Raw genomic sequence first — 25,216 nt, forward strand, 5'->3', positions numbered from 1 at the left:
GTGTTTCTCATGTACCCAGGTGTCTCATACATGTATTTCACTATTTGAAACGTGAAAAAACCATCCAGGGCAAGAACTTGCCAGACAAATTGTCATGTTTCTCTTTGGCTCTGCAAGTCAAAAACCAAATGATTCATTTTATTTTCTCTTTATATGAGTTACCTTTTTTTTCCCTGCCCTCTTAAGTGTTTTATCGCCGTTTTTGCTGACCTAAGGTGAGAGATGAGGCTATTACAGAAATGTGTTTGAGTGAATTACCATAAGAATTTGGGTTACTGGACAGAAGAAAAATTTCCTCAAATGTTCAAAATATTAATTCATTTCTGAAGAAAAATTTTGGTGCTATTTTGATTTTTTTTTTTAACTCATAGTTAGTTTTCTATTTTTCTGCCACTGCTACCACAACCCTCCTTTCTCTCCCCTGTACCTGGAGACACCTACGGGCATTGGCTGGCACTAAGGTCAGCGGGTCCCTCGCAGCCTGGTCCTGGAGTGCAGGCGGAGGTCTATTGATTGGGGTGCCTGATCTCTCAGATCTCCAGGAGTCTGGGGAGCAACCGAAAATTGTGTTTTTGCAACAGAACTCTATTTTTTGAATAACCACAATAGGATTCTACACACAAACACACACGCACACAACTGTGGATAAAAAACACCATAAGCTCTTTTGTTCTTATTTGCTCTTCCGCTGCAAGTTCTAAGACTATCATTTCAGAAATGTACCCACATAATAAGGGAAAGAGACAAGCATCCATGCTCTCCCTTTTGTAAATATTTTTGAAATGTGTCTGGTTAGGGTTTACTGAAAGAAACATTTCATAAAGTGACCTTAAATGTAAAAGATACCTGAATGGATGGTGGTTTAACTCAAAATAAAATGAAAAGACTTAAGAAACAATTTTATGTGTTACATTAGAATTAATTAAAGCTCTACATTTGATTTTGTGTTTTTAACAAAGTTAAAATGTGATCCACATTTGTTTAATAAATAAATGTGATCTCTTATAGAGAAATATTTTTTAATCATCTGATCTATTGATAAATATTTAATAGTGACTGAGAAAGAGTCCGATACCCCATCCCTGGGGTTGTCCTTGTCTCTGTGGCCTGTCAAACCTGCGTCTTTCCAAAGACCAGTTAGGACATGGCCTAAATGGAAAAGTTGGAGAAAAACTCCATGAAATCTATCTAATGGAGCCTGATGTTGTTGGTTTAAAATGTGTGGCGTTCACTGCCAAGCAGCCAGATGTTGCTCTGAAATGGGCACCAATTCAATAAAAAATTGAAAACAGTGAATTGACATGGGCCTCTGTCACCATCATTCAGTATAACCTGGGTGTCCTCAGCTTCCTCTGGGGTAAATGTTTGCTGCAGGACATATAAGTGAGTTTACGAGTTTCTCCAAGAACAGGACTGAATCAAATTGGTCCCTAATTCAATCGCAGAAGACAAGTTATTTCAAATCAGATTTAAGTTTCTAGACTGTGCCCAACTCAGCATGAGGAGCTTATGGGCTTGGCACTATTGTTTCTCAACAACAGGGAGTGTTAAGTCACAAAAAAAATGGAAGCAGGAGGAGAATGGGGAGGCACGGAGGGTAAAGTGCCTGTTAGATATTCAAGGAAAGGAGTCAGTAAAGTAGGTGAGCTAAACTTCATAACCGTTTTGCAATTTTTAGAAAGAGTCTTGGTTGTCCAAATTATGTTTCTACATACCAATCAAAGGTAACTAGTCTGATAATAAAATATAAGATTATTTGTAGTATTTTAAAATAATAAATGCTTTAATGAGTATTTTAGACCACTCATGACCTGCTTGTCCTAATTACCTGTCATCTAATTGCCATACCTTGGGCTTTGCACAAGAAGGGAAGAAAGGAAGGAGAGGAGGGGGAGGAAGGAAGCGAGGGAGGGAGGGATACGCACTCTATCTGAAGCAGGTGGTTGGTTGAAAAGTTTAAAATCTGATGAAAGTATTGTGTTATCCATAACACTGATAAGGAACACTCAGTCTGTGCTATATGGATTTTCTGTCCTTTTAAAAATTATATATTTTTAAATGAGTTGTATTTTTTTTTGTTAGTCATGCATCAAACAGTAGGTTATAGTTTCTTTTCTGCAGTCATTATTTCACGGAGGCACAATCCATGCAAATTGATTTTAAATCAAATGCTTTGGCTGTGTAAATGGCTATTAGCTTTAGGAATTATTTTTATAAAAAGAAACCAAAAATAAATCTTGGAATAAAGCTTTAACAGCTGACTTAGTCATCACAGTTACCCCAGTACTGCATGCTGAGAAGAAAGATTATAAATATGAAGCACTATAGGTTTTCTTCTTTTCTGCAGTCTTTTGTAGAAGACAAAAATGACACCATCATACAGTTACCTAAAAGACTTGACAGGTATTGATTTAAAGCACGATATATCAAGTGGTACTGTAAAAAGGATTTCATGGTCATAAATTTTAATGTCTTCCAATTTTGCACCCTCTCAGTAACTTGTCAATAACAACTCTTCTGTATAAAATATTTGCTTTGCTCCCACATAGCATTAAAGTCTGATGTTCGGTTGTTAGCATATATAATATTCAACAAAAGATGACTTCACATATGGATGCTCATAAGTTTCTAAAGTCTAACACGTCTTAAAATTAGCCTCATTACCAAAATATGGGTACTTGCAAGCCATCAGTAGTTTCGTAGTATTTTAAGTAGTTTATGTTTTGCTCCTCAAATTATAGTGTCTGTACCAAGAAGTTCCCATGAAATCTGGCTTCTTACATATCAGTATAAATTATGTACATAAATTATAAAATTCAGAACAATTAGTACAAAATGACTACCAGAACTGACATCCTTTAGTAATAATATTCTAACAACTATTAGATTACTTAAATATAATTTCAATACCTATTATTGAAAACAGCTCTCATTTGTCATCACTCATGTTATTTGTTTTCAGAAATTATTCCTCAAATAATTTAACGCATCTTTATTTATATAGAGTTTTAACGTTTTATTAGAATGCTGACAGAGAAGAATGAAATAGCAATGTGAGGGTGTTTTAATTATGCCACTGTAAGAAAAGATATTGCTATATTTATTCACGTAAACTCTTTTTCATGAAATACTAAAAAAAGTATATTTTTACAAACATTGTTCTTTTTGCTATTTGATAGAATTATGACAGTAATAGGAATTGACCTTTTTTAAAACATCAAGGCTATAATTTGTACTGACTAAATGTTAAAACAACTATTTCAAAAGCAAAGCAAATTGATTTACCAACAATAATATTTAGCAGAGTAAATTATCATTGTGTACATTCATTTTTAAAGAACGAAATATTGATAATTTTATCATGTAATAATATAGAATCTCATCATTATTATAACATTAAATTATGTTGCATTTTATTAATGACCTGATTAGATTCCACTCTTCCCTGACTGGTAAATGGTTTTTTTAAATGACTGCATGATCTCATAGAATTCTCTGACTCTTATCTTTGTATAATGTTTTTATTTAAGATCTTTAAACTTCAGAAAGCAGCATAAAGCTTTTTTAAAGCTATTATTATAAAGATAAGATTTATTCTGGTGTGTCTAAGGATCTATATAAGAGGGAAATAGCCAATTTTCAGTCTATAAGAAAAAAGGGAAAATCTGTTTATGTTTTTGCCTAGAGAAACTTTCTGTAATTTTTATTTAAACATTTTTAAATGGAGTAATCTAGAGACCAGTGTGTTCAAATCTGCCTTCTACTTTTACTGTACTGAATAAAATTTTTTCATTGAAATCCAATTTTGTATTAGTGGTTAGAAATGGCACCCTATATTCATCTAAAAGAAAGAAAATTAAACACATTATTATAAGACACTAATTGATATTAGTATAGTTGTAACGTCTGCTTCTGTAAGCTTTACAAAAACCAACAGACCACTTCTAAAAGAAATCATGGCAGGTGAGATAATGGTACAAATTAAAAGACAACTTATAAAATTTGAGAGCATTAACATAGAATTTTTTTCTACTTTAACTCAAAGTACCCACTCTCATTTGCAGGCTTTGTCCTTTGAAGTGCCAGCCAAGGCAGTTCTTCAAGGAGTTGCCTGGTCAATCCACCTGTAACTAAACATGAGAGATTATCTGCACTAAGGCGGCGTTTCTATAGGATCAGAAACACAATTACTCCCGTTGTCGTATTTGTTCTCATGTGGCATTCTGGAAAAGCCTGCCCGATTGAGGTTATTTTCTTTTTAAAAAGTTCTAAAATAATTAGTTATTTCACATACAGTCTGTGAGGCATTCGGAAGCCTCGCGTGGTTGAGACATTTTGTTTGAACATCCGTTTGTTGTTTTGTGTTTCCGGTGTTACTAATCTTCTTGCAGGTAAGCAGGTGATACACCCTAACCAAATTGCAGTGGTCCACGAGCAGTTCTCTCCTTCCCCTGAAAAAATTAAGTGGGCTGAAGAACTGATTGCTGCCTTTAAAGAACATCAACAATTAGGAAAGGTAAACGTTTTGTTAATGGCTTGGGTGAAACTGGTGTTTAAAATACTGTCGGGTAGAATGAAAAAAAAAAAAACATTGAGTGGTTTTTAAAAACTTACTGTATTTTTGAAAGGAGACTATGTTTAGGGTTGAGGGGACAACAGTCATCAGTGAGAAATTCACTTAAAGTATATTTGCCCTTCCGTGTTCCTAAATATTTCACTAACTAGCTTTCACGTCTCTCGTTTTATTCTTTTCATAAACTATATTGGCAGGCTTTGAGAAAATAGAAGAAATCTGTTTAGTTTTTCTCTATAGACTCCGATGCAGCATTCATATGAAAATAATTTTAGATCAAAGTGAGAACAAGTTGTAATGAAATAAACACAGTTTGATCAAATGGCTCTTGTGGAGAGAAGAAATAAATTTCAAGTTATTTTAATTTCGGGGTAGAAAAAGTACAGAAATCTCCTCCGGTTTAGTCATTTAAGAGTGGGAGGTTGTATATGTGTCTGTACCAATTTCTGGACCTGAGATTTGGATAGAATGGAAAGCAAATTAACACTGGAGTGCGGTTGTTCCTAATTTAGTGCATCATTGAGCCTCGCGTTTCCTGCTCTGTGGGTTTCTGCTATGTAAATATTGCAGTGGTGATGCGCAATCTGTCTCCACTTTGTGCCAGTAACACTTAAATTAGGTGTCGCCTGAAGGAAGATTTTATGCTAGTTGCAGCATTGTCAGTTAATTATCTTAAAGGTTATTTGCAATAATACCGTTTGCCTCTTTTTAAGAGGATGGGGGGGAAAAGTTGCATTTATAAATCTACCCAAGAGGTAATATCTGAAGTCGGCCTTGTTACTTACATAAGGTGTGAAGTTTTGATACCTGTCATGCAAAAAGTACTTAGGGGAGAAAGAACGTTGAAACATTATTAAGGTTCTAAATTTCCCCTACAAAAAAAAAAAAAAAAAAAAAAAAGAACTGGTTTTCAGTGGTGAACTGGTGACATCGATGTGAGAAGTGTTGCTTGCAGTTTTCCCTGGCAGGAAAAACACCTGAAAAGCCCAGGACTTGGGAAAGTAGGTAACACTATTAAATGGGTCACTCCCTTTCTCTCACCATAGATACCTGCCTTCAGCTGTATACCACACATGCATGCTCACCCTCACACACATGCATGCTCATCTTTCCACAAATTTCTGCTGAAAATCAAAAGGCAGAATATGTGATATTGGAAACATCCCATTTAGGCTTATACCACTTTCAGGATAAACAGCATCCTTTCATTTCAAATCCGTAGTGGTCATCAGAAAAATGTTGCAGTTCATAGAAAAATATTTTTAGGTTGATATTGTGTTTTATGTCCATTTCTATGTCTTGATGCAAAAATCCAGATCCTCCATGAGTAAACATAGATATTTACTTAGGGAGAAGAGCCATGTACTTTTTCATTCATACGTGCAACTAACCCCTAACCATCCCCTCCCCTCTCCTGCATGCTTGCCTCTGCACACTCACTGAATGTTCTACACCTCTTTGTACACCTTGTGACACCTGAGGATAGGCATGTGATAAATACTTCCTACTGAGATAATAAACTGAGGCAGGATGTGAACCATCAAGGCAGACTAAGCAGAGCTCCTGTCCAGGCCAACACTGCCTCCATGAAACATGGACGCTAGGTTCCGCATCGGATAACATCAAAGGATGCCACTTGGCATTGTAAGCAGCTAGGGGTATGGGAGAGGTTACCCTAAATTTCAGTAGCCAGCAAACAAATTCAAACTAGAAACACAGTCTTTTACTGGCATTTAAGTTCTTGAATGAAGGAAAAAACGACACATTTCCATTGTATCTTGAAAGTATTGTTCCCTGGGAAAATTATCTCAAAGTGTCCCTGCCTTTTGATGATGGCAACTTAAATGTTAAATTCTGAACTGTTTTTTTTTTTTTTTTTTTTAATAGGAAATGCCTTCTTATTGGGGCATAAGCTTTCACAACAGTGTGGCAGGACAGCTTTTCTTAACACAGAACCATAGAAATTAGAGCAGAAGGCAGACTAAGCATTAGGTCATTTCTTTCCTGCCCCATTCGTGTAGGTTTGTTTCCTACAGCAAATTCTCCTGGTGCTTTGTCCAGCAAGGTTTAAATGATTCAAGTAATGGGGCTTCCAGTGGGGACATATGGTTATTTTATCCAGTTCGCATGTTTCTTTCACTTTGCCTATAAATTGGCTGGTCACAAAAATTGGGTCTGCAGGTAGGTGACTCTGGGTCTTGAGGGGTCTTGGGGTTTCAATAATGTGGGTTCTGTTTGTAAAGATTTAGTATAAATAGGTTGCTCAGTTGTATAAAGTATCGCTTCCAACAAACATCTAATCTGTTTTATTTCAAATATGAATCACTGATGAAAACATACACCCTCGGATACTTTGTCCAAAGCACAGGTGACTCTGTCAATGATGGGAGACTCATGGTTTGTGTCCTGGTGAGACACTTATAAATTTCTAAAAGGTCTTTTTTTCCCCTCTGATGAAAATTTCATTCAAGTAATGTTTTGAAGTAGAAGTGGCCCAAGAAGGCAAAATTATATATCGTTGCTTTTCTCTACTTCTTGCTCCCACTTTTTCAAATTACATTCTGCTCTAAGACCAAGGGAATAGCTGAAGTTCACAGTTAATGCTGGGTCATTTGTGTTTTCTATAGTAGTAATTATTGTAATTATTTTTCAAGAATAAAAGTTCTACCTTTTCTTCCTGTTCTCTCCAAATAACGAAATTCATGGGAATACTTAGATCATGAGTAGATAAATTATTGGGGTTCCATCTTTGGTATCACAGGAATTTTGTTTTGTTTTAATTAGAAGTTCTACTAAAATAAAGTTTGATGCCCTTAGTTTAATGTCAGCTGAAAAATACTTTACATTAAGAAATAATAAACAACTCATATAACCTGTCACTGTTTGGCAGGTAATGATACTTGTTTCAGGAAACTAAAGATATTTACAAGCTAAAGAATTTTCCTGGCATAACAGTCCCCACTATAAGAATTAGGCCATAGATTGACAATAGGAACTTGAGGTCATCTTCTCTTATTAAAATATGTTGGAAAAAGTTTAAAACTTCTACATATTCTATGTTCTTATTTTAATTCCCATAAGCCAAAATATTTCTAATTTAGCTGCCACCAATTGTGAGGTATATATCCCCAATATTAAACTTGATTCTTTCTTCCATCCTTCCAGAAAAATATCTTTTGAAATACAACCTGCATGTCATTAATTATTTCAGCTTTGAATTATTTTGTAAAATACTTTAGCCAGGAAAAATCATTTCCATGTGATTTGTTTTACATTTATAGAGAATTTTCTTAAAAGTTAATTTTATTTTTTCGTAGTAATGGTGATTCCAGTATTTGAAAATTCTCCATTAGGAACTGAATTTAGTATTGCTATTAAAAAATATGATTTTAACAGTTCTTTTTCTTATCAACTATGAATTGTATATAGTATGAAAATTGGATAATTGAAATGAAAACATCTCAAGCAAATAATTAGTTAATATCAGTTGATATCAATGGAAATATAATTTGTATATAAATGAATACATATAAGATACATATTTATACAATATATATACATTCATGTATATACGATACTGTGTATTTCTTCATGCCTATATTATAAACTCAGTGCTAAATTTTTTTCTCTTTCCATATTCATCACTTCTTGGGCAAAAATGACAGCTAAGGGAAATAGGTTTTTTTTTTTAAATGATCGATAATTCCAGGAAATCTTAATATAAGAATTTACCATTTCTTTCCAAATGGAGACTGTAACAGAAAATGTGAAAGAATAGCAAAATGTAACACACGATAGATTTTTAAAGGTACTTTGCTAGAATATTCAAATTTCTGCAGTATCTGGCTACAAATATGGCTTTGCTTCATTTTCCGTTTTCTAAGCACTCTATTTTATTCATATCATCGCTATAAGTGGTTTATTTGGTTTTGGAAGGATCGTTTAACTTTTCAATATTTTTCATTTATTACAGCTTCATAAGCCAGCTAAAAACCAAGGAAGGGGAAGTGTTCATCTTTAACATCTAGGTTCAATTAACAATTATAAAGGTCAAAAACAAGGTCACTACCTGACATAGCAACTGTGAACATCACCCATAACTGAAACATTTGAATTTCGCTCATGAGAGACCAATAATTCAAATTCATAAGTTTACATCAACAAGTAAATCCTCTACTGGAATATGAAATTAGGCACTTATATCTTAATAAAGAAAGAAAAAAGAAACTAAGGGGTTTTTTCCTCATGTAAGTCTTTTCATCTAGAAAATTACAAAGAATAATACCTCCCCCCACACACAATATTGAAAGCAAATTATTTTCATAGGTATCTGATTGCAGCTCACACACCTTTCATTTGTGTTTCCAAGTGCAGGGTTTTTCAAAAGAAATACTGTTTGGTCCAGATGGCCTTCTAGAAGGCTCCCTGAGAGAACTCAGAAGTCTCTCTAGCCAAAAATATTGTTTCCGCTTATTCAAGTGCCAGAAATCCCACTGCCACTCTTTCACGCAGATCAAATAAACCATCTAAAGATTTGGTTGTTGTCTTTGTCAGCTGAAAGGGTTGATTCCACTAATAGACAACAATGTGCCCTCCACACCCGTGTGTCCCACCACCCACAGCCTTCTCCCCCTTTATTTGTAAGCAGGAATACTAAAATCATAACCGAGGGATTTCTAGTGAAAATGAAAGATGAAGGGACATAACTCTACTTTTGAGATTCTTGGTTATTGCATTTCTCCCTTTATTTCCTTGTTTATTTAATATTTTTAGAACTATATGCCATAATTTTGACTTTAAAAAGTCAAATTCTTAGAAAAGCTGAGAGTCTGCCAATGATGACTTTAAGGTTGATTTGATTAACAATATATTGCAGATTTCCAAACATTTAAAGCGAAGGTGATACAATTCTAGTGCTAGTCATATCCTATTTCACATAGTTTTAGTGGCAAATGGCTGGTTCAGTATTAAGTGATAAGAGATTTCGTATGTGAGTTAAATCTGATAATTTTTAAAGTTGTTTGCTTGGTCCTTAATTTATAACACATTCTTAAGGATATTTTATCCAAAATAATTCTATTCTGCTCCGTATTTTTTAGGATTTTTTTTTTGCTCAATTTTAATTAAAAAATGTAATTCTTTAAGTTGGATGAAATCTCAGAAATCTTCTAGTTAAATCCTTTCAGTTTACAGCTTAATACACCAAGACCCAACAAGGGTTTGGAAGTTGCCTGAGGTCACTCACAGCCAAGGTGGTGACAGAGCTGGGACCAGAATTCAGGGCTCCCTTTGTAAATAAAGGCATGAACATAGTTAGCATAAATGTGGTTTCAGTTGAGTCACAATGAATCCCCACGCTAATGACCAAAACTGGATAGAGCCTTCAAAGTACTCAGTCACAAACAAAATGTGAATTTGGTTAGTTCAGATCAGTATCTTTTTCTTAGTCATACGCTTTTTTTTTCCTTCATACCAGAAGCGATGAGGAAAGAGCACAGAGTATCCCTGTACCTTCCCAACCTTCCCAGCTAATAATCCCACATTGCGCCCTCCTTCTCAGTTCTGTCCCGCACTTGTCCACTCGCCCTGCCCCAGAAAGGCTTCTTGGCACTGATCGCTGCAAACCCCATTCTGTTTTATTAGTCATCATTCCTTCAATCTCCCAAGGTCGACTGGAAGCTCTCAGAGCTAGACTGGGAGCCTTTGGCAAAGAGGCCATATGTAGCCCCGAGCTTGGTTTCATCTCGCTCAAAGGACAGCTTCCCAAAGTCCTGTGCTCAGTTACACCTGTGGTTGCACAGACACACCATGGCTTTCAATGTCAACAATAGCAAGAGCCAAATAAAGGCCGTGAAAGGATGGATTTAGTCCTTGGACACCTGTCTCTCTTTCTTCCTCTTACAGTATTTCTCCCTTAGTCTGTACGGTCTGTATGTGTGTTTCTATGTATGTCTTTCCTGTTCCTCCCTCATTTTCCTTTCCATCAACTCTTTTTGGTTTCCTCTTTTTATCTCTCTCTCTCGTTCTCACCACCTCAGCTCCACACCCCACCACCATCCCTTGCCTTCTCTCCTTTAGCTGATTATAACACAGAAGTTTAGAGCATTCTTTTAATTTTTTTGTTCTTATTAAAGAATTTTGTAATTCTTTTCTATATTAAAAGCAGACAAATGGATTTTTTATTTTATTAAAAAATTTAAATCAAGAGTTTCTATAATTCTCTATTTATTTTTGCCATTTTAGGTTAGTGGACCTCAAAGGAAAAATAGGGGGGGATTTCTCACCACTACCCTGGATAGTAAGAATTCTCTCTGCCCGATCGCATACCTCCCTACAGCACCTTGGACAAAAATAGGTACACGATAGACATTTAGTAAATACTGCTTAGCTAACTGGCTTCCAAATTTCTGATGCGCTAAAAAGGTATTACTTGACGTACTTTTAACAGTATATATGATACTGACCTTTGGTTCCTTTCTAGAAAAATTGAAAGAAAAATTTTTCACCACTTGTTTCATCAGTTATTGTTCATCAGTTATATTTTAGTAAATCTTTTAAAGTTAAAGTGGCTTCTATTAATATTAATTCACTTAGATCTGTTTTCCAAAGAAAGAATAAGCCTACAGTGTATAAAATAGGCAAAGTTTAGCACTATTGGTCTTTGCAAGCTGCTTTAAAATGGCCTTCATTCTCTGCTTTTCTCGTAACCAATACCAGCTTAAATTTGACATAAAGTAAGTTAAATAAAAATATTTACACATTTATCTCATTATTAAAAATTTAAAATCTTTTATAACAAGATTTGTAGTTTCAAAAAATCTGAGATAGAGGTGATAGTTACAGAACGCTGTAAAATTACTCTATGTAAAAATCAACAAATTATATGCTTAACCGGTGAATTTTATGATATGCAAATTATACCTTAATAAAGCTATTTTTAAAACTGAGAAAATTAAGCACAACATCCAGTTTGCTAGCAAATGTGAAAACTCCTTTAGATTACAATACATACTTATAAATCGAATTGTTTCATCTCAGTAGATAGCTTTCCACATAGCATACTTGGCCTGATTTTTCAATTTCTTTATCAAAAGATATTTAAAATAAAGACTTGTTTGTTCCTGTCTGATCATTCTGCCTAAATAATTTTAAAGATAAATCTTGCTGCCTGTATTTTGTGGGCTCTGGGAAGAATTTTAAAAACAGAAGGCCCCTTTGGTCTCCCCTATCTGTTTGTGGAGTAAGGATAGCTCTGGTCCACCGAGCCCCTCCATCTGGGCAAGCAGACAGCTCAGGACTGGTCACATATTAAGGTAATTGACCCAAACATTCACCCCAGCTCTCCTCCCGACTGTTTAGTCACCTCCACCTTCCCTGCCAAATTCACCTCCCAAACCTTCTAATGCTTGTTTTTTTCTCTTCCAACTTCCTAACGCTGTTAGTAAAGTCCCAAATTAATCTTACCAATGTATAGTCTGTGAGCGTTTCTCTGTAGAGCTAAATGATTTCTTGCTTCCTTTTTAAAAAGCAAAATGTTAATGATGTCAATTCATTTTACATCCACTCAATTTCCACACTTCAAGGAATTTCCTCCTTTTTACCAATGCATCAGGCCATTTGTCTTTGCTGGAACTCTTCTTTTCCTGCTCACCATCTGCTGAAAACTTTGTCCTTCGGTTTTACTTCCTCCTCCAGCGTAAGCAATGCTCCCAATTTCAGGTGACCTGCATTTGATCAGTATCTCCTCCAGCTGATATTGTAAGGTTTTAGATTCTTTTAAATGTATTTGTTTTCAAATGCTGATGCTATGTCAAATATATTGCACCCCTGAGTCTAGTTTCGTAAAGGGGATGATTCAATCTGGGATTTCTAAGTTTAGAAGGGACAGGAAGCAATAGGCATGAGTCAGCCTCTGCTCATTGCATCTTCAAGAAGGTTGACGTCTCCCAGAACCCTTAAAGCTACTCTGGAATCACAAAATCCTGTTATAACTCAAATGCTCTGCTTCTCACTGGGCTTTTCCATGATCAATGGAATTAAATAATCTCCGGCTAATAACAGCTGTAGCAGAAATAGCAGCAATAGTGGTCGCAGTGATCGTGGTGAGAGCATTGGGAATGGTAGTGGTAGCAATCTCAAATGGGACATGGTCACAGCAGTGGTGACAGTAACGGCAGTGGTGGTAGCAGTTGCAGTTCCCATGTACTGTTATGTGACAGGCCATTGCATATGCTATTTTATTCAATCCTCACAACAACTCTACAATGGGAGTGTTATCATCCCCATTTTACAGCTGAAGAAACTGAGGCTCGGAAAAGTAACATTATTTGCTGTGGATCACACACAGCTAGGAAAAGACAGAGCTGGGATTCAAATTCAGGTGGAGCCGACCCCAAAGCCCATATTCCTAACCTCTGCATCGAGGTGCCTCAAACGGGACAACCCAGAGAAACAAACCCCTTTCTCTCTAGGTATCTTTTGTACATTTTGTTTCCGCTGCAAGCCACTGAATACCTCTTCAGAAAGTGCCCCTCCTGGAGAGGTGCCTATTACTGTTTGGTGGAAAGTCACAGAGGGGTGACTGGGACAGGCGGTCCCCGTGTCCTCTCTGGCCAGCACTGACCTGGCAGGTGGCACTGCACTGGGGAGCATACAGGGCCCTCCATTCCGTTCTCCATCGATGGTTTTGTGCTCTCTTTCCAAGCCAGAGCTACACGGAAAGGATGAGAGGGAAGAGGAGGGAGCTTCTCCAGGCTTTTCTGCTGTTCAGAACTTGGAAAATAAGTCCAATAGGCTGCCCGGGATGCAGGCTCTCCCACACCCCACGCCTATGCCCAACCCCCCCAGGCCATGCTCTGAGGCAGGGACGAAGGGACCTTCCCAAGCAGTTCAGCAGGCCTGCATTGTCACAGCATTCCCCAATCAGATGCGAAACCAACCCCTCCGGATTATCCAACTGTTACAATCTTATGCGTCATTTAAAGGACTTCCCCATCAAAGGCCACAGAATGTCATCCATCAGAATTTCAGTGCTAATAGTAACGACAGATTAGCCCAATACAAATTGTCCATGTTGAATGGCTTGAGTTGAACTTTTAGAACTTTCATGTAGAGCTACAGTAGCATCTGTAAATTCTCTGGCCATAGGAGGAAATGGCTATTGAATTTTCATTCAAAATATTATTAAAATACCTATCGAATTATCACTACAATTTAAAGTGTTAAAAAACAAAAACATGCTCTCTATTTCCCAAGTCTTCAGTAATATTCTTTTACTCTCAATGGCGATTTTAAAAGATGTTTATCCATAATACAAAGGGTTCCTGATATTCAGAAGCATATACAAGGATCAAATGTCACCCCCTTTAATCCTTCTTACAAATGCTTTGGGTTTTTTAAGGACTTAAAATGTCATTCACATTTTTATTATTGAATTTTTTTTCTCACTGAAAATAGCCTTTGGTGTTTCTGATATCATCGTAATTATAGTACGAGCTTTCAAGTGGAAACTCAGGATGGACGCAAACGTGCTTTTTCTTTTTCAGCCTCATCCTAAGTAAGAATATCTCTGAAATAACAGTTTGGATATATTAGTTATTCTTTGTAAATCACATCAAAATAAATTTAAAATATATACAGTATGTATAAAATAAATATATATTAAATCTTTTTTATATTTAAAGTTTTTTTCTATAATCATCTCAGGTCCCATGCTTACCAGCCGTACTTTGGGGTATACTGATTAGTGGGAAGAGTTTGAGATTTGGAGTGAAAAGCCATAGATTCTGGTCCTATCCTACTCATAGTTCCTTTAAAAACATTAACTAATACTGAACCGTAGTTTTTGCACCTATAAATCAGATTGTTGGATCTCTGACCACCTCTGGACAGAGGAAAATTACCCAGAGTAAAGGAAAGGAAACAGGTGGTTCAGCTTCCTCCCCTTGGGGTCCAGGAGGGAGCAAGTCTCGGGTCCACCAGGGCATGCAGCAAGAACAGAGGGATTCCGTGGGTTCCAGCCCTGCTTCATCAAGTCGCAACTAAGTCTTATGTCCTTTGTTGTAAAGAAAGTCAAGCAGCTAACGAGTAGCGGAACCAATGTTTTAAAATGTCTCTCTTCCAGATTGCTTTAAAGAGGTTAAATTAGGCTCCCTTTCCTCAGGCCCTAGAGAAAGCCCTTCACCCATAGAAAGACCCATCATCTCATACTGTGGTCCTTCATTCTGCTTCATCTATCGAGTCCTTGGTGACCAGAGGCAAGGCAGACTCTTGCAGAACACAGAAAGCCCACCCCACTCACAGGTCCCGATGTGCTGCTCCCAGTACCCCCTCCCTCCGCCCCTCTCTTGACCTTCATTTGGCATCCCTGACCTTCTCAAGCCGACTTTAAAAGTGCCTGTTCCTTGAAGCCCTTGCCTGGCCAAACCACCCCTGTTTGATGACTCCTCTCTGTGGCTGCTCGGTCCTTAAGCACCATGAATGTGACAGACTTGCACTTTAACTACATCATCTGCATGAGTTAACCTGACCCCAACCCAATATCACATTTGTTGAGGTCAGTCACTGTGTCCTACTGGAGGCCCAGCAGGGGTTGGCCAACTGACCAGTGAGTATTACCAGACCAGGGAAAGATCAAGTGTGCAGAAAGACGCCTGCAGATGAAGGAGAGGAGAGACAAAGACAGACTCCATCTTCCCATATCATTCTCCCCCACCCCCACCCCAGTCACCGAGCTCAGGCCCCACAAAAGAGCCGAACTCCACTCCGAACCGTGTTTTGGGTGCTAGGTTCTAAGGATTCAGAGAGAGAGGAGACAGGCTCCTGTCCTCAAGCACCTCACAGCAGAGTAAGAAGATAGCAGTGTAAAGAAGTAATTGCAATAGAGTGTGACAAGCGCTCTAACAGGAGGCCGTATAAGGGAATGAAGAGGAGAGATTAGCCTTACCAGGGAAGTCTAGAAACACTTCACAGACATGACATCTTCTGATGTCTTGAAGCATGTGGAGCAGTTTGCCAGACAAACAGGGAAAGGGCCTTCAGAGCAGAGAACAGAGCATGTGAGAGGTGCAGAGGTGTGTGTGTGTGTGTTGGTGGACTGGCAGGAGACAAGGCTGAGGGCAGAAGCAGGGCTGGTCTGATCTTGGGGAGCCTTGGGATTCCTGCTAAGGAGATTGCACTTGATTCTGTAAGTCCAAAGGGAGCCCAAACAGGGTTTACACAAATGGATGATCCTATCTGATGTTTCAGAAAAATAACCTCATGATCCCAATTAGGAAGGTGTAACCCTCCAGTAAGTGTCCCAGCTCTCTCAGTGAGACCTCTGCTAGGCAGCCTAGGAGCCAGGAGTCTCCCCACTGAACCTTGGGGACCAAAGCAACCAAACTTACATCCTTAAAAAGAACTTCATAACCAAACTGTGAGGGGACCAAGGCCATACCAGGGTCTGTTCAAGGACTCTCCAAGTGTGATAGGTTGAAAAATGGGAAAGAAAGAAGAATGAAACAGTGCCCATCACAGCATCTCTGTGAGAGCATCATCTTGCCCCATTTCAAGTGTCAAGGAGCAGTTGACTTTGTAAGGAAGAGCTCTATCACAGGTGATGGCTGGGCCTGAGAGATTTCAGTAAGTAGAGGGCACAACCAAGATCTTGAGGAGAAATTTCATAATGGCCAACGCTGACTGAAAGTTTTAGGAATTTACTGGGAACTGCTGTGAAGTAAATAATTAATTCATTGGGCATAAGACTTAGCATCATAGCAAAAAAGAGTGTCACCGTGAAAAAGCAGGACTGTATCAGCTGTACTCAAATATTATCATGAATTCCAGTAGAGCAGCACCGCCATTGGAACGTGCCAGAGAACTCCCGGAATGCCCAAAGAAGTTATTTGAAAATAAAGTGAGTAGGGAAAGAATTAGATCAATTTGTGGTTTCTAGGAAATTATTCTTTTAGTACTCTAGAGCAAAAAATTCTCAAGTACTAAGCGCCAGAAATGCAAAATATGAGTATTTCCTATAGATATGTTTACTATTGTCACCATCACCACCATCATCATCAATACTTTTGCCATCAAACTGTAAGTCAGATTCTCCCCCATGAAGAGCTCCAGGGTCTGCTAAAGTTCATGTTAATTCAATGCCTATCTTACCACGGGGCAATGACCAAAGTGTTAGAAAAACTACAGCCCAATAGGAATTATTTTCCCTCCTATGAAGATAACACCTAGGCTAAGGTGATATCACCCTTCACTTCCAGGGGTCTGAAACCATTGATATGTGTAAAGTAAGATGTGCCAAAGTGACTGACATGTGATTTATCACAACAAATAACTCAATAGGTAATTGTTGAACACAAGCCCCTTGTGCATGGAGCTCCCTGACAACTCTAGCGGGAAACACATGACATGCTCTAGGTGCACAATTTTCTATCTAATGAACGCTGGAAAGATGATCTCAGTTGGTTAGAAGGGCAGCCATTTCAGACCCTCAGATCTCTCACTGCTCATCACACTGACTTTTCCTCTAATTCTTGTTGCATTTTATGGCATCTGCTGCTTTTCTTCCCTGTTTCCTCCAGCAAACTGTAAGCTCCTTGAGGGCAGAGATAGAGTCGTACCCATGCCAAAGCCGGCCTAACCATTTCTACCCAGGAGAGCTAAAAATACAGAGCTTCTCAAACTTGAACGTGCATTAGAATCGTCAGAGGATTCCTGGCCAGCCCCCAGGCCTTCTGCATCAAACCACACAGGACCAAGCCCAAGAATCGGCATTTTCACAAGCTCCACCCTCCCCCCGCCCTCTTCCTCAGATGATTCCGATTCGGGTGGCAAGGAACCCACTCCGAGAACACTTTTCAATCAATAAGCCTAAGGTCTAAGCAGGAGCACACGTTTTGGACCAGATAGAGCCAGATTTTATCCCATTCTATAGTTACGAGCTGCAGGGAGAACTTGTACAAGTTTCTTAAGCTCTTCGTGCCTCAGTTTCCTCAGTTATAAAATAGGGATGGGTACAAAGTCATAGAAACAGAAAGCAGGATGGTGGTCACCTGGGGCAGGGAGAGAGCGATGGGGAGCAGTTGTTTAATGGGTACCGAGTTTCACTTTTGCGAGATGAAAAAGTCCGGGAGATCTGTTGCACAGCAACGTGAATATACTCACACTACTGAACTGTACACTGAAAAATGGTAGAGATGGGGATTTTTATGTTGTGTGCTTTTACCACGATGAAAAAGAAAAAGAAAAAAATTCCTAGTGGGGATGGGTAATAGTATCCCCCTCACAGTGTTGGAGGTGAGCATCACATGAATAAAGCATGTCAGGTCCCAGGCACAGGCCCTGGGCTACAACCGCTCAAAAAATTAAAGCTATTATTATTGTTGTAGCCATGGCTGTTAAGGTTCTTAACCATGAATGAGTTAGCATTTAAAGGCATTTTAAACCAAATTATAGTCTGAATCTTCAAGCTGATGGAAGTTCCCTTTACTTTTTGAAACGGCATGCCAATTTCTCAGGAACACACTGGGCCGTGAAACTGAAACTTATCTATAATCATTCATTAAGGAATGTTTCCAGCCTTCTCCGCAAATCCAAGTAGCTTTTGACAAACTGCATTTTTCCAAATCCTGACCAACAGACCATTCACATTTCACATGTTGATCCATATGCTAAAAAACCAACCATTTTATAGGTTGATATTGAGAGCAGGAGAATATTCATATTAGGCAGTCTGATTCTGAACACTAAAATCCTCAGTTTGCAGAGATGAAGGAAGCAAAGAGCAAAAATGTGGAATGTCGTTTTCGAGCTTAAGCTTAATAAAGGAAGTCAAGCACAATCTGCCACCACAGAAGAAAGAAATGATCTCCCTGTCTTAAAAAAACTACATGAAATATTTTGCATCTTTGATGTGCATGTGGAACCCAAAGCAGATTCGAGGAACATGGCATAGACCCAACGCCGTCATGTTGATTCTCTGTGCATCATTTTGATTTCATGTGCATCTATGCTAATTTCCTCTCCCCAGCCTATTATTTAGGCCCTGGCAGGACAGATGTGCTGTTTTACAGGGCCATAATCCACTTGGTGGGTGGATAACCAGGAGGCCTTTGGTCTTCATCATTTACTCCAATAAGAAAACTAGACTATTGCCTTGTAAAACAGCATGAGTCGCACGCCCTGGTTTCACGTGTCATGCTAACCCACGGAACATCCTTGGAACTTCTAACCAAATTCATAAAATTCATCATGGTCACAAAGATGACCAAAATTAGCTCTAGGCTGAATGAAATTAGGCAAAGGCCAATCTAGGAGTATAAATAGTAAAAATGAGAGGGTTGGAAAATAACTTACGGTACAGGATTTTAGGCCACACAGGTGTTCATATGAATCAGATTTATCATTCTAAGGCTGAGAAGGTTAGGCATTACTGGTGAAAATTCTAATCCTAGAGGCTTTTAAATCTCTTGATTGAAAAATAAATTCCAAAGTCATTGCTAAGGATTCCCTGCCAATTTTTTTTAACCTCCATCCCATGGATAACTCTTACGTTATTGTGGGAGATAAGGATTTCCAGAGAGCCCAGGAGCTCCGTCCCAGAAGACCTGAATAATGACAACATTGACTGTCGAGAAGTGGCACTTGTGAAATACAGATATGGATGGCAATATATGCAAATGAACCATCAGCTATGATTATGATTGCTCCAATTCACCTCTAGGTCTCAAAAGACCACCTGCTCCCCACTCACACCAGCATCTTGCCAACAGGTAAAAAGAAGGAGAATTAAGATGAAGAGCGATGATTGTAAACAGCAAAAAGAAGTGATTAAAAGAACATAAATAAGCAGACATTAACTTCAGATTCTGGGCATGCTGCCTTCTATCCTCTTCATTTTTCTTTTTCTGATGCAATAAAGTACCTGTTACCTTAATGTGGGGGTCTGTGATGAAGCCTTGAAGTTCTGAGGCCCAAGTATTAGCCTCAGCTCTAACTTTTCCTAATCACATAACCTTGGACTATAACTCACTACTCTGAGCCTCAGTTTCCTCATCTAGAACAGAACCTAGATCACATGACACATTCAGTAAGTATTTGCAGAAGGTTAAAAAAAAAGAAATCTGTAAAATGGGGATAAACCAGAAGATCTCAGTGATTCTTCCTAGTCTTGCCATTCAACAGACTTATGATTCCCTTGTTGCAAACGTGCGTCCCTTGTCCTTCTAATCTTCTGCAAGTGTATGCCAACAGAGGAGTGTCTTTTCACTCACTACAATCCTAGCATACATTTTCTCTTCACATGATAATGTTACCCCTCAATTATGTTACAGCAAGAAGGAAGCATTTTGCCATAAACTTGATCATACAATTATTTTTTTAAACAATAATCAGTTGCCAGAGTGTGTGACTATTTTTAAAGTTCTATGCAATATTTCAAAAACTGCATATAAGGAAGTATTTACATTTTCCTTCCAGTGTTTTCTGCTTGATTTCAAGAGTTAAATGAACAGTTTCCAGTACTTGTCTCTGATGTTTCTCCTCTCCATTAAAATGCTGAAGGTTTTTTTTTCCCTCTTTAGGAGGAAAAAAGAAATCTTTCCCCTGTAATTTACTTTGGCTTTCTCAAAAGTTGGGTAGGAAGTCAGTATAATTCAGGTGGAATCTAAAATGTTCTTGTTGTACAAGTGTGCGCAGAAAGGAAGCCTATAATTTCCGAGCATTCTCTCAGGAAGTTTATATTCTCTGTTTTCCAGGGAGCCTTTACTTTCCAAGGGAGCATGATCGACATGCCATTACTGAAGCAAGCCCAGAACATTGTTACGCTTGCCACATCCATCAAGGAAAAATCATCTGTTAAATGAAGCTCTCATCAGGTGGGCTGAGCATATACAGTGGGCTTCTTAAAGACAAACCATAATACTCAAGGCAACTTGTTAGTATGCCAGATTGGAAGCTCTCTCCATTTACAGTTCATGTTAATCACAATTTTTTTTTCGTTATCTCACGGCCAGTCATTCCTCTAAAAATGAACTTTCTTCTTTTTGGTTCCAAGCTTATGATTTTTGTTGTTCATCCATGTGTTATAGATGTGGACTTAGGATTTCACAGGGAGATGAAGTAGTTGGGGAAGTTAGGTCTTTAATGAAACAGAACTTTCCTGAATACGTATACTCCCTTCACCCTTCTCACATTAGTAAATGTCTCCCACATTGTTCACTTGTTCGGTCGACACCATAAATTATTTTAAGAAAGGCCAGGCTTTTAAAAAATAATAACTAGAGCCATCCTGGTGGCGTAGTAGTTAAGTTTGCCTGCTCCACTTCAGCAGCCTGGGGTTCGCAGGTTTGGATCCTGGGTGCAGACCTGCACCCCACTCATCAAGCCATGCTGTGGTGGCGTCCCACATACAAAATAGAGGAAGACTGGAACAGATGTTAACTCAGCAACAATCTCCCTCAAGCAAAAAAAGGAAGATTGGCAACAGATGTTAGTTCAGGGCCAGTCTTCTTCACCAAAAAGAAAATAATAATAATAATAACAACAACTAAATGAGTGAGGTCATGTTTATTTCACTAGTAATCTGATAAAATAACAGAGATGGCATAGAGAAAGCTGATTCTGTCACATTGACTTATAAAGATATCTTCTAAAAATAAATCTTCAGAACTGATTGCTATTAACATCCACCCTCCAAAATGAAACCCCCATATCCTTGAACTGCTAGGTGATGACTACAAAAGCCCTCATCCTGGGTGAACACTTTGGGTCAACAGTGACCAGCAATTAAAAAATAAATGTGCAGAAACACAAGACCATCCATTCTGGCCCTTTATTTCCCCGTTTAATGTTTGCCATTGAGGCCATTTCCCCCCTGTAAATGTATGGCTGGGACAGGGCCCCCTCAGCAATAAACTTGTAGCCTCTAAGAAGACACAATGCGGCAGAGCTGGTGCCTATGGTCCCCCGTGAGATTTGCATCACATTAGAGATGCTGCTACAGGTCATATGGGTGGTGTGGTTAACGGGCTTAGTAAAGCTGTGTTGAAGAGGTTAACCCAGCTTGTAGTAAGGGTAAATAAACATAACAACCAGCCATTCTTCCCCTATTCAGCATGTGCTCTTATACTGAAGGCTAAAGGGTATTGAAGCTGCGAAGGATCAACTTGTGTTTGCCAGAGGACGCCAATGAAATTTGAAACACCAACAATCAGAGATTTTGTTTCTGCTCCTCATTAAATCATGAGCTTTTGTGTTGAGACTCTGGATGACTGTTCTTTAAGAAATTAACAGAATGGGAAGTTTTAAACTCTACACCAACCTTTTCATGACCTACACAGCAGCAAGGCTGCTACTCTTAGACAAACACCGCAGGGAAGGCTGTTCTGTTTATTTAAATTTGTAAATAGAAAACAGTTGTTTTTTATTTTCGTTTTTCACCTCCTCCTATGCCCTTTTTGTTTATTTCCTCCATGGCCTCTACCTTGTGCCTCATCCAGGAGTCTACTTTCCCCTGCCTCTTCCAGTTCCTACAGGAAGCATGAGCGGGGAGTAGAGCTGAAGGCTAAAATACAAGGAAAGCCACCATGGAACCAAAGCAAAATGGGCGAGGTCCTCATGCAACAACCACCCACTCAGAGCACGGTGGGAGGGGGTCAGCCAGTTCCTACCGGCGTGCCAAAGGAACCAGATCCAGGCAGGACAGTTCTGGGAACACATTCTTGGGACACCAACTAATATTCCCAAACATGGGCTCCGAGGAGACAGCTCTTGAACTGAGATGGGATGTGCCAGGCTGGGGCTCTGGCCTGCTTTAGGCAGCGCATCTCCCCTCCTCTGTGCACCAGCCTCACCCGGAGGGGCTGGCGGAAGGAGGAAGATGGCATCTCAGCCAACTTGGGAAATGACTGGCCTCCAGCCAAACTGGGCTTCAGGACTGCGGACAGGGGCAGTGGGGGCAGTCACAGGAGAAGCAGTCCCCCTCCTCCCCACCGTGGCAGTTGTGCCTCCCTAGGCTGGTAGTCAGGTGTGCACTAGGATGATCCAGGACCACAGCTGTCCACACAGTCGGACCCCTCTGCTCAGAACTCAGAGACAGGAGGACTGCTCAGAAGGCAGAAGGTGAAAGGAGGCCTCCTCTCATTCTGACCTGTCATATACACATCCCACCTCAGGTGTTAGAAGTGTAGACTGGACCTGTCTTAAACAAAAGAAGAAAATAAAAGCCTGTATACTTCACTGCAGGCAGCCCCCACTTCAACCTGACTGCCCATCCCATCCTCTGTGTCCCTCAAGATAACCCCCCTAGGCCTTGACAGGGTGAAAGGGCAGACGTGCTAGTCTCCACCCCCTAACACAGGCAACCCCCAAACCCTACCAGTGGACCTCCTCAAACCAGAGGCTCACTGAGGGCCAAGCCCTCCCTCGGAGGGGACCTCACATGCCAGGGTGAAGGCACTTGGACCTCGGGGAAAGCAGTGCTGTCTCTCAGCAAGGGCTCTGGGTGGTGCTGAGAGCCTGGGCCTGGCTGGATCTCCCTGCCACCAGCACCAACAGGCCCCCAGGTTCCTCGGTCCCAGACCATGCTGACCTGATCAACATGCCCTTTATCTCAAACTGCACTTTGTTTAAACAAGACCACCTTGTTGAAGTCTCCCCAAGCGTCAGATTTATCATCTTCCTCATAGCCTCGTGGTCCCAATCATGGTAGGATCATGAGACTGGCACCCACTCAAGCCCGAAGGCTGCACCCCGCTGCCACTCTCTGACAGACACCCTGACGAGGGCCCCAGAAAAGGGTTCAGTCATGGTCAGAGACCTGTTGTGCCTCATTCCTTGAAAAATGAAACTCCAGGACCAGGAGATGCTGGGAGACAAGGGATATCTCCACTGTTTTCCCCACCCGCATCTCTTTGGGGTGATGGTTGGGCGAAGGTCTCACAGGGAGAAAGGGAGGAGGCAGGGCTGGGTGAGCTGATCCCCCTTGGCATGATGGGAATGCCCAACATGGGGAATTCCTCCGAGCCAGGAATGCACTGACTATAAGAAGAGAACCTTCCAGTAATCTGATTAATTAAAAAACATACCTGTTTATGTTTTGTGTAGCTTATCCCAAGACGTTTTGCCATATTGCTCCCCTGTTATTAATTCTTGGGGGCTAAATTATGGGTAACACTATTAAAACATTATCAGAACTAATGAGAAACAATTACTTAGAAAATGAGCCAGGACAAGATTGAGTTGAGAACATCCGTGGTGATCACTGTAGATTAGTTTAATAAATCATCAGGTGCAAGGCAAGACCGACTGCATGTATGCAAAGCCGTGTCCCGGGAAAATGAAATCGAGATTTTTTTTTTTTGCATAATTTTTTCATTAATCTCAATAGGACCCGTGTGGTGTAGATTGTTTTATTCCCCTCATACCTTGCCTGGGGGGGGGGGGGGGTGCCCAATAATGTCTTCATTGTTTTACTGAGGTCTTAATGACAATCTGTGACAACCTCATTTTAATGTATAGAGGATTATATCAATACAATCACGTTTTATTGAAATGGCGAGGGACTCCAGTGGAGGCGGGCACCGTCCCGGAGCACAAGTTGGGAGGCTCCGGGGCAGCTGGGAGCGGTTCCCTTCAGATTTCCAAGGGCTGAACCGCTGGCTGCCCTTCTCATCTCCTCCAGGGACCGGCGGGGGAAAGTGTCTTCAAGATCGAAGACTTCACCGCCTCCGATTTGAATTTGAAAGTAACTCGTTGCCTGGCATGTTTTGCTGGGTAAATGGAACAGACCATGTCGTCTTTATTCCTCCTCTAAAATATACATGTTGTTATCATCAACACCTTAGCCCCTAATAGTTTTGCTGGATTTCGGGAAACTGACCTTCATTGGGGATGTTGAATTTTTCTAACGGTGTCTCAAGAAGAGAAAAAAGAATACGTGCTTTTTTTTATTTGACGGACATTCTGCTTTTATGGTTTCCGTTTATCTTGGAAAGCTAAATGTCGTCGGGTTTTCATTTTTATTTTTACCGCCAGTACTTGGAAGGCAACTGACGGTACAAAACAGGCTATAGATTACCATCAGGACCCTGTGCATATGAATGCCGGCGAGGGTCCCCGAACCGGTGTGTGGCCGCAGAGCTTGTGCCCCGGGCTCGGGGACACGGTCTTCGCGGCCCAGAGACCCTCCCCCCGCGAGGTTGTCACGTTGCAACTTAGAAGAAAGTCATCAGCAGACTTCCACATTTAAATGTTAAAATCTTAGTCTTTCTTTCCGCGCCTTCTTTTAAACTCGGGCGGGGCTGGGGGACTAAGGGAGCGAAGGAAACGGAAAATAAGTTACTTTCAAATACCTAACTTAGTCCCCGAAAGCTGCGCGGGGGACCGGCAGCTTTTTGCTGTTCTGTGACAGCGATTTCTGTCGTTGTTGTTGTTAGTTCGTTTACCTTCCAGCAATTATTTGGCAGCGTATTTCCTTCCGAATCGACAAGAATTGCCAACGGCAGAAAGCAAGCGATGCGTCGGAAGGAAGCGCGAGGGTGGCGAGGGCCCTTCGGCTGCGGGGTCCGGCGCCAGCGCACCCGGTGCCAGCGGCGCGGCCGGCGCTGCGGGATTTGTTCTGTGCATTTTTTACAAAACCTTCGGGGAGCT

General features: G+C 40.0%; 1 protein-coding gene and 1 long non-coding RNA gene across 11 annotated transcripts in view; one reads left to right on the plus strand and one right to left on the minus strand.

Annotated features, from left to right (window-relative positions):
- Positions 1–25,216, plus strand: part of CLYBL (citramalyl-CoA lyase) — a 229,923-nt gene that overhangs the window by 198,246 nt on the left and 6,461 nt on the right. For 3 of the 10 annotated variants that reach the window (XM_070579163.1, XM_070579167.1, XM_070579165.1), the window contains 4 exons: positions 4,392–4,516; positions 10,817–10,928; positions 20,323–20,442; positions 21,681–21,827. In XM_070579163.1, the coding sequence (XP_070435264.1) occupies positions 4,392–4,516; positions 10,817–10,928; positions 20,323–20,426 (341 nt within the window). In that variant the 3' untranslated portion in view covers positions 20,427–20,442; positions 21,681–21,827. Of the gene's footprint in view, positions 1–4,391; positions 4,517–10,816; positions 10,929–20,322; positions 20,443–21,680; positions 21,828–25,216 lie in introns of those variants that run through there. The other 7 variants (XM_070579168.1, XM_070579172.1, XM_070579170.1 and 4 more) reach the window with 4 other exon arrangements.
- LOC139076523 (uncharacterized) overlaps positions 1–25,216 on the minus strand; it is a 76,359-nt gene that overhangs the window by 3,174 nt on the left and 47,969 nt on the right. The window contains exon 2 of the long non-coding RNA XR_011528232.1: positions 442–546. This is a non-coding gene — a long non-coding RNA (uncharacterized lncRNA). The remainder of the gene's footprint in view (positions 1–441; positions 547–25,216) is intronic.

Source organism: Equus przewalskii, chromosome 16, assembly GCF_037783145.1.
Source record: "Equus przewalskii isolate Varuska chromosome 16, EquPr2, whole genome shotgun sequence".
Lineage (NCBI taxonomy): Eukaryota > Metazoa > Chordata > Mammalia > Perissodactyla > Equidae > Equus > Equus przewalskii.